A 10,032-nucleotide genomic window follows, 5' to 3' on the forward strand; every position below is an offset into this window, starting at 1 on the left:
AGGAGAACAATTTCTTTTCAGGTTTTTTGGGTTTTAGCTTTTATGGTTTAGGGCTCGTGCTGATAACGTGTTTAAGTATATTGGTATTGAGAGAGATTGATGAGAGAGATGTGTGTATTATTATTGAGAATAGGAGCCCTATATATAGGGATTACAAAGTACTAGTTCTAATGTTACAAGGAATACCAATCCGTGTAGGATTGGGAAATCTAGAACCTTCTCTCCTATTGCTACTCCTAGTTTGATAAGGCACACTAAATCGATATTCCTTCAACAAAGTAAGCATTGAATGTGATCCACGCATTATCAGCCACTTTATTCCTAATTTTTGTGCCTAGTTTTCTTCTTAGAAGAGTCTATCCTTTTCTTGGGCTCTTTTTCATTGAGTTGCAAAAGTTTATCTGATTACTAACACATTTTGAAGTGTCATTATCTATAGAGGCCTTTGGTATCTCTCATATTCATCCAAAATATCTCAGTAAGAACAAGTCACGAATAGAATCATGAGTAATGAGCTGTAGGAACAAGAATATTAAATGTATGGTTGAAACGAGTGACTGTGTGGTTGTTGAACATATGCAAACAAGGGATTTAGATTGCAAAAGCAAAAGTTTCCCTCTGGCATGAACTGGATTAACAACTTGCATTATTCGGTAGAGATTAACAACTTGCATTATTCGGTAGAGACTGAGACTGAAATATTCTAAAACAGGTGTGATATATCATTCCACATGAGAGGAAATATGTCTACCTCTTCCCTATAGAGACTCTGCATTTGTATCTCTTGAACCCCTTTCTCTCGATTTGTCTACAATCTCTTTTCTAGTGATTGTGCTTTTGGAGCATAACTCTGATCAGCAATCAATCACTTTTCAATGGCGTTGAGCACCCAAGTTAGAGCCTCCACTGGTTCAGCTTTCCCATGGAAATACGACGTGTTTTTGAGCTTTAGAGGCGAAGACACCCGAAAGGGCTTCACAGATCACTTATACGACAAGTTGCAGTGGCGAGGAATCACGACTTTCAGGGACGACCCAGAACTTGAAAAAGGCACAGCCATCTCTTCGGAGCTCCTCTCAGCAATCGAGCAATCCAGGTTTGCAGTCGTTGTTCTTTCGCCAAACTATGCTTCTTCCACGTGGTGCTTACTTGAACTGTCTAAGATTTTTGAATGCATGGAAGAGAGGGGGACAATTCTACCAATCTTTTATGAGGTGGAGCCGTCTCATGTGAGACATCAAAGAGGCAGCTTTGCTGAAGCGTTCGATGAACATGAAGAGAAGCTTGGAGAAGGTAATAAGGAGGTGGAAGGGTGGAGAGATGCTTTAACAAAAGTAGCCAATCTCGCTGGGTGGACTTCAAAGAATTATAGGTAATGAACTCTATATGACTTATTTTGATGTTCAAACTTTTAAGCTCTGTATGTCTTCACCCTTTGGGGTGTCTTTAATCGAGGTATCTTTGATTAAAAAAAAGAAAAAAACTTTTAAGCTCTATGATGCTCTTCTGAAGCATTGAATATGTACATATGAATTGTTAGATTAGGTAGTGCTTAGCAATATGTCATCTATATTGAATAGTACGACTCACATTTTCGGAGTTTCAAGACTCGATAGTGCTCTTTTAATGCTGCGGTTCTTAGGAATGATAAAATATTCTTATATTCTGCGTGGAAATTATATTCGTATTTTTTTTTCTTGTTGTTAGGTATGAAACAGAGCTTATCAGAGAAATTGTGCAAGCACTATGGAGCAAAGTGCATCCTAGTCTCACAGTATTTGGTTCCTCAGAGAAGTTAGTTGGAATGGATACTAAGCTGGAGGAAATAGACGTTCTTTTAGATAAAGAAGCAAATGACGTTCGCTTTATAGGGGTATGGGGGATGGGTGGGTTGGGTAAGACAACCCTTGCTAGACTAGTTTATGAGCAGATCTCTGATCAATTTGAAGTTTGCATCTTTCTTGCTAATGTTAGAGAGGTTTCTGCAACCCAAGGTCTAGTTTATCTACAAAAGCAGATTCTTTCCCAAATCTTGAAGGAAGAAAATGTACAAGTATGGGATGTTTATAGTGGAATCACTATGACAAAGAGATGTTTATGTAATAAAGTAGTTCTTCTAGTTCTTGACGATGTGGATCAGGTAGAGCAACTAGAAACCTTGGTGGGAGAAAAAGATTGGTTTGGCTTGAGGAGTAGAATCATCATTACAACTAGAAATCGACATATCCTAGTCACACATGGTATAGAAAAACCATATGAGTTGAAGGGGTTAAACGATGATGAAGCTCTCCAGCTCTTTAGTTGGAAAGCCTTTAGGAAATATGAGCCTGAAGAAGATTATGCAGAACACTCCAAGAGTTTTGTTATGTATGCTGGAGGTCTTCCCTTAGCTCTTAAAACTTTGGGATCTTTCTTGTATAAAAGAAGTCCACATGCATGGAGTTCTACACTGCAAAAACTGCAACAAATTCCCAACACAACAGTCTTTGAAATACTGAAAATAAGTTATGATGGACTTGATGAGATGGAAAAAAAAGTTTTTCTGGATATTGCATGTTTCCACAGGCTGTACTACAATGAGTTTATGATTGAACAAGTATATAGTTCTGACTTTTGCATTCGTATTGCAATAGATGTTCTTGTTGAGAAATCTCTCTTAACTATTGTACTAGAAAAAGACATAGATATACATGAATTGATAGAAGAAATGGGACGTGAAATTGTTCGAAGAGAGTGCTGTGAAGAGCCTGGTGGGCGCAGTCGCTTGTGGCTTCGCAAAGACATTTTTCACGTGTTCATGAAGAATACGGTAAGATTTTAAACAAATTAAAACACCAAGCTTGGACATCAGTATAATTTTCTGTAACATGAAAACATGACACATACATACGTGAGTATGGAATTGACTTATCTGACATTTTCAACTATCAGGGAACAGAAGTCATCGAAGGCATATTCTTACACTTGGAAGAATTAGAAGAGGCAGATTGGAATCTTGAAGCCTTCTCTAAAATGTGTAAACTGAAGCTGCTCTACATTCATAATTTGAGGCTTTCTCTTGGCCCCAAATGTCTTCCTAATGCCTTGAGATTTCTGAAATGGAGTTGGTATCCTTCAAAATCTCTCCCACCAGGTTTTCAACCGGATGAGCTTACTGAACTTAGCTTGGTTCATAGCAATATTGATCACCTCTGGAATGGAATAAAAGTAAGTTGTTGAATATCTACTATTGCAAAAATATAATTATATTTTAAAGTTCATGCATGGAAGCTGATTGTTCTACCATTCCTCATGTTTCCTACAGTACTTGGGCAAGTTGAAATCTATCGATCTTAGTTACTCCATAAACTTGACAAGGACCCCAGATTTCACAGGTATTCAAAACCTTGAGAAGTTAGTTTTTGAAGGTTGTACGAATTTAGTTGATATTCATCCATCCATCGCATTTCTCAATAGACTCAAAATTTTGAACTTTAGAAATTGCAAAAGTATTAAGTGTCTCCCAAGTGAAGTAGAAATGGAATCACTTGAAACATTTGATGTATCTGGCTGCTCTATACTGAAAATGATTCCAGAATTTGTGGGGCAAATGAAAAGAATATCAAAGCTCTATATAAGTGGGACAGCTATTGAGAAACCGCCTTCATCAATTGAGCGCTTCAGTGAGAGTTTGGTGGAGCTTGATTTGAGTGGAATTGTTACAAGAGGGCTGCCATACTCCCTTTTTCTTAAGCAGAATCTCAGAGTATCATCTTTTGGCTTATTTCCAAGGAAGAGTCCTCACCCTTTGATTCCTCTGTTGGCTTCTTTAAAGCATTTGTCTTCTTTGACGTCATTAAATCTGAATGGCTGTAATCTCCGTGAAGGAGAAATTCCCAATGATATTGGTTCTATGTCCTCCTTGGAGAATTTGGATCTCAGAGGAAACAATTTTGTTAGCCTTCCTGCAAGCATTCATTTGCTTTCTAAGCTTCAATATATTAACGTGGAGGATTGCAAAAGGCTCCAACAATTGCCAGACCTCCCATCAAATGACTTTTTATCAGTAAGAACCGACAATTGTACTTCGTTGCAACTGTTTCCACATCCACAAGTGTACGGTCGACAATTTATGTATGTTTGCATAAATTGCTTGAGTACGGTCGTGAATCGAGATTCTAGTTATTTCTTATATTCAATGCTAAAGCGGTTGCTTGAGGTACTCCCTCTCTCTCTCTCTCTCTCTCTCTCCCCCCCCCCCCCCCCTCTCTCTCTCTCCCCCCCCCTCTCCCTTCAATAGTTGTGTGATATGATGTCGTATGGTGCATGCAGGAAACCTCTTGTTCTTTTTACTATTTCAGTTATATAATTCCTGGAAGTGAAATTTTTGAGTGGTTCAGTAATCAAAGTTTGGGAGACTCGGTGACTGCTAAGTTACCATCATATTCATGTAACAGCAGCAAGTGGATTGGGGTTGCTGTATGTGCTCTATTTATACCTCAAGACAATCCGTCTGCCGTTCCTGAAGACGATGAGCTAGATCCTAATACCTGTCAAATTTTATGCACATGGGATGGATACAGTTCTGGCTTATCAGCTGTTGGTCACAGCGTAAAACAAATTGTTGCAGATCACCTTTACTTTGTTGTTTTACACAAGGATTTCTTAGAACCTCAGTACTGTCTCGAGGACACGTGCTATGAGGTTAAGTTTGTTTTCCAAACCGTTCGAGCTGTAGGAAACAACAGATGCTTGCAGGTGAAGAAATGTGGGGCCTATGCACTGTACAAGGACCACACGGAAGAGCTGATCAGTAAAATGAATCAATCCAACAGCAGCATTTCTCTTTACATGGAAGAGACTATGGATTGTGATTTAGACAAATCAGCATATGAAGAAGGTGGTGCCATGGTTAAGGGAACACCCGAGGCAGCAGCGAGCACAAGTGGTGGCTGTGAGGATGAATACTACTCTGCTGAAGGGTGAAGGAATTTAGAAGACACCGTCTTGCTTTGAAACATCCTGTGCCTTGAGGCAAAAATGCAAAACTAATACTGCTATTCTTAGTAAGTATTCATTAACCGGATCAATTAAGTAAGTGACCATCTCACATTATGACTCATAGTTGCAACTAGATATCTTAACATGCTTCCTGTGTCTCTCCTGTGCTTTACATCATGACACATTTCATTTCATGTGCTCTGCCAACTTGATCAATAACATGAGTGAGATGTTATCAAAGTACTACAGATGAATAATTCATAAGATTCAGTAATGAAAGGACAGTTTTAGAGTCAATTACCAATAGGTTTGAAGCAATCTAGAAGCTTCACAAGTCCACCATACAATCATAGGTGACTCTTCGTATTACGGGTTCTCTTGAGCCTAAAATGAATCTCAGATGTATTTAGTATTTGAATTTCTGTTTGGGCTGGTCAGCTTATGTAATATCTTCGGTCCCCTATTTACCAAAGAAAAAAGAAAGAAAAGCATGCAAACCACTGCGATGACGTTTCTTTTTCTGCTGTCGTTATAGTTTCGTGTAACAGCTAATTAAATAGAAGATTTGAAATTCTAGTTTGAGTGAAAATTTTGATATTTTAGATTTATGAAAATTTTAACAAAATTTTTTAGCATTAGTTGACATTTCAATAAATATCGATCAATATTAGTCTATTGGTAATTTTAGATATATTTAAATATCGGTAAGTTGAAAATATAAAATTCTCCAATTAAAAAAAAACTATGAAATTTTTTATGGAATGACATGTACTATTTGCTCGACCAGAATCGGATATCTACTGAGTCAAATGTTAAACTTTTCCTCCCTAAGACAGAAAAAGAAAACAAATAGATTGAGATTACATGAACGCATTGGTGAGATAAATATCATTAAGTTGACTCTACAAAAATTTCAACAATATTGATATGCACCATTTGCTTGATCATAATTGGATCTCTACCAATTCAAACTGATAGACCGTTGGTGCGGATGATAAAATCAGTAGAAGATATTCTCACCTATTTTTCTAACTGGAGTGAGAGTGAAAATTTCGCGGTCAATGTCTTCATACCCATGAAATTTGGAGGTGTGAGCAAATCAAATCGGAAGAAAAGTGAGGTACCCATAAAACATATTCCGATGTTCAAGTCAGTAAGTGTTTAAATCGTAATATGTGTAGACAGAATTGATTGCTCACCTTGAATGTTCACTTCACTGAGTATTTATAGGTGAGTTTGATCGGATATCTCGACCAGTGAGAGTAGTGGTGCGCAAAGCCCGTTAGTGGATCCATTACGCCACTCTCAAGACAACGTGGGGGAGTGCTTCCCACTTGCTACGGATACGACCGAGCTGACTAATTAATTCCACTAACCGGTTCCGCCTTATCCAAATCAATCCACCTCCAGAGGATTTCACCTGGAGGGAATCTGTCTTTCTCAGAGTTCCTCAAATAGATTGAGCCGTCTCTTGAGTAGAACATGATTTCATTTCACCTAGATTTACTTTAAGGGATTTCACCTCACCTAAATCCACCTTGGGAGGATTTCACCTCATCTGGACATCCTTGAGGGAATTTCACCTCACCTAGATCCGCCTCAAAGAGATTTTATCTCAAGAAATCTCCCAAATAGGCCGGTTGGACTACTTTGTCTCCGGCCCATTTTTTAATTAGGAACCATTATTTCATTTTTTAAAAGTTTACACCCCACATGGACAGATACAATGATATGATAAACCAGCTAAAGAATGATTAAACTTTCCTCCATAAGGTAGAAAAAAAGAAATTACATGAGATAACATGAAGGCAAGGGTGTAGTAATTTCATACCGACTTTAGTTGCTCTAAAAGTACAGAGGACTTTGTTATATCAAAACAATACCTTACATAGTACTTACCATTAATTAGAGAAAATATCACAAACAATATCCAAACTTACGACCATTCGGCATTTCAATACCTCATGTTTATAAACTACTATTTTGGTACCTCAAACTTTTTTTTTTAACTGGTTAGTTAGCTTATATATCTGTCATTATTGACGACGTAAATTAAACTGTTAAATAACATTCTTTAAAGGCATTTATGTCCTTCCCCATGCTCTTTCTTAAAGTGTTATGTACCCTCCTTTTCTCCATTTTAGTAGCTTTTCTATTTGCATCTCAAGCAATAATGGTAACCATTTGTTGGTTTTGCATGGTAGAGAGATATCCCAACGAACGAATACAAATTACGGGAGAGTTTCTAATGAGAACCACTAAAATGAGAACTTCATAAAGACTTTTTTATTAGACACATTTTTCGATCACATTTCCGCAAATCGACCGTTGTTTAGATATTCATGTGTGAGATCATTTATGCAATTTTTCAACCAAATTAAAAATAGGATTAAATACTTGTTACTCTTTGTACTTTTCTCCATAAAACAGTTTAGTCCCCCACTTTTTAAATTAAACAATATAGTTCTTATTCTCTTTAATTCTCACCGAATAGGTCCAAAATGACTATTATAACCTCGCTTATTTTTTCTATTTATTAATTTTCTCTATTTTTTCTATGTTCTCTCTCTCTCTCTGATTTTTTTAATTTTTTTTTTCTGCTTCTCTCTCCTACTAAAAACAAAAACCTGAAAAGTTGATCAAAATCTGATCCCTCCTTTTCTCCTTCCCAATAAGTCAACAACCAAATCCCGATCCCCATCGCCGATGAAATCGACGACTAGGGCCCTCTTCCCTATTGTTGATGATGAGCCCTGCGATGGAGTGATTGAGCAATAAGCCCAGCACTTGGGACAGAGCTGACTTGAGAAACTACAGCTCTTCCTCGATCGTGTAGGTGTTGACGACGAAGATGAAGACCGGCAGTGTGGATGATTTCTCGAGCGATAAGTCGTACTCGATGGTGGTGTATTAGGGGAAGAGCTTGGCGGGGAGGTTTTCATTGGAGATGGAGGCGTAGTGGGAGGGAAGTGGTTACAGGTGAAGCAGAAAGTAGATCTAGATCTTGGTGGCGTACTCGACGGTGGAGAAGGGGTTGAGGACAGAGCGGCAGGTCCAACACCTGAGAGGGGAGTAGGGGAGGGCTGACATGTTTGGGATTCTAAGTCGACGAACTCATTTATGTTTGTTGAGAGAGTGAGGGAGAGGGCTCAGGGGAGGAGAATAGAGATTGGTGTTTTTTTTATTCTCCAATTCGGGTTTGGAGGGGGGGAGGGAGGGAGGTAGAGAGAGAGAGAGATCAGAATTGATTGATGAGGATATACGAGGTGGTGATGGAGGAGATAACAGTGTACCGTGGGGCTATCACCGGCAGTGTTGTTCACAATCGCTAGGATGATGGTCGTCGTTTACAGATATATTACCACAATGTTTATGGCTCTCGAAGATTACAACAATCCTCCAGTGGTGAGTAGTGCTAATTCAGAATTGGTGAACAAGTATTTCAATCCCAAGATCGCCACGACGCCAAGCTCAATCCAAGTCGAGGATATGACGGAGCAAGAGCTTAGAGGATATGATCAGTCTGACGCCAATAAGCCCCTTCTTATGGCCATCAAAGCTCAGATCTACGACGTGTTTACACGCTCTGTTTACATTTTGGGGCACAACCAAAGAACCTTACTGGAAAAGAGGTCATCGAAAGCTAGAGACTTTGCTAGAGGAGAAAAGCTAAAGTTCCAAAGAAGTGAAGAACATCAAACGTAGAAAAGAAATAGAAGGAGGGGGAGAGAGAGAGAGAGAAATAAAAAATAAATAAATAAAAAGATAAAAAAGAGAAAAAAAAAAAAAAAAAAGAAGAGAGAAATGATTTCAAAAAAGGAAATGAGGGTAGAATAGTCATTTTAGACATGTTATAGACCTGTTGTGCTAGAATTAAAGAGAATAAGGACCCTAGAGAGCCAAGAGCAGCAGCGAGAAAACCCTAGAATAAGGATTAAAAAATAATACCACTCGGCCACGGAGACAAGAGCGAGAGAACCCTAGAGAGCCAAGAGCAGCAGCGAGAGAACCCTCCGACGGCACGCCCTCGTGGCGGCGTCGTCGGACGGGGTAAAGGGGACCTAGTGCCCGGAGATGGTTGTTCGTGGAATAAACCCAGTCGATTAGAAGGTGGCGCGGTGGCTTCGTTCTCCAAACCGCAAGGTGATCATGCCGGAAAAGTGCAGATCGGGCGCAGAGGCTTATGGGTCGGGCTGGGGTCGGCCTCCCCATGGCGGCTAGTGGCTTTGCCTGGTGGTGAGAGGGCGGGCTTTGAGGGACTCAGATCGGATCGGGGTGACCCGATTTGGTCTGTGTTACTTGGAGCCGTCCGGTGGAGAGGGGTGGCTGGGGGTGGCGGTGAGGCCAGTTGGGGGGTTGGGGAGGACGGAGGGACGGCGGGAAGGCCTGAGTTCGCTCGGCGCGGCGGGTCAGCCGCCGGTGGATGGACGGCGTGGATTGGGCTTGCGGGTCGGGGACGAGGAGGCAGTTGTCTACTGTTCTTTTGGATTGGGCTAAGTGTGTGTTGGGCCTGGGTTTGGGCTCTGGGCCCACACTCCTTTTATATTTTGTTTTATTATTTTTTGTTATTTTTATTTATCAAGGGCTTTATGCCAGCAATAATATCCTACATGTACTGTGTAGGCCGGTGGCGAGTTATTTGCTTCGGCAAATGGACGTTCCAGCCTAGTGGCAGGGTGAGACTAAGTGTCGTCGGATTTACTTTTCGGCGGCAACATAGGAGGAAAGCTGTGCTAAAGCAGGCAATTATGCTGTGTTGTACAAGGGGTACATATCGAGTTATCTTTCCGCTATGTCACTGCTATGTTAAAGCAAATGGAGTAGCTATTTGTGCACTCTTTGCTAGTTGGTGCTTGTTAGAATACAAGTCTATTGTAGAGATTTCTGATATTATTTCAGAAAATATTCTAGATGCTTATTGTAATCAGGGGTATCAGCTCAATGTCCCCCCTTTGTATTCGACAGTTTCATTAATCGAGGCTTGAGGGCAGCCGCACCAGCCCTTTTATTCAAAAATAATAATAATAATAAAGAGAATAAGGACTATTCAGT

General features: G+C 39.8%; 1 protein-coding gene across 1 annotated transcript; it reads left to right on the forward strand.

Moving 5' to 3' along the window:
- The first annotated feature begins 704 nt into the window (after positions 1–704).
- LOC133714809 (TMV resistance protein N-like) lies at positions 705–5,554 on the forward strand. The gene is made up of 5 exons (XM_062141063.1): positions 705–1,372; positions 1,708–2,809; positions 2,932–3,207; positions 3,305–4,198; positions 4,312–5,554. The coding sequence occupies exons 1-5, from the start codon at positions 876–878 to the stop codon at positions 4,963–4,965; spliced, it is 3,423 nt and encodes a 1,140-aa protein (XP_061997047.1). The 5' UTR covers positions 705–875; the 3' UTR covers positions 4,966–5,554.
- The last annotated feature ends 4,478 nt before the right edge of the window (positions 5,555–10,032 follow it).

Source organism: Rosa rugosa, chromosome 6 (assembly GCF_958449725.1).
Source record: "Rosa rugosa chromosome 6, drRosRugo1.1, whole genome shotgun sequence".
Classification (NCBI taxonomy): domain Eukaryota; kingdom Viridiplantae; phylum Streptophyta; class Magnoliopsida; order Rosales; family Rosaceae; genus Rosa; species Rosa rugosa.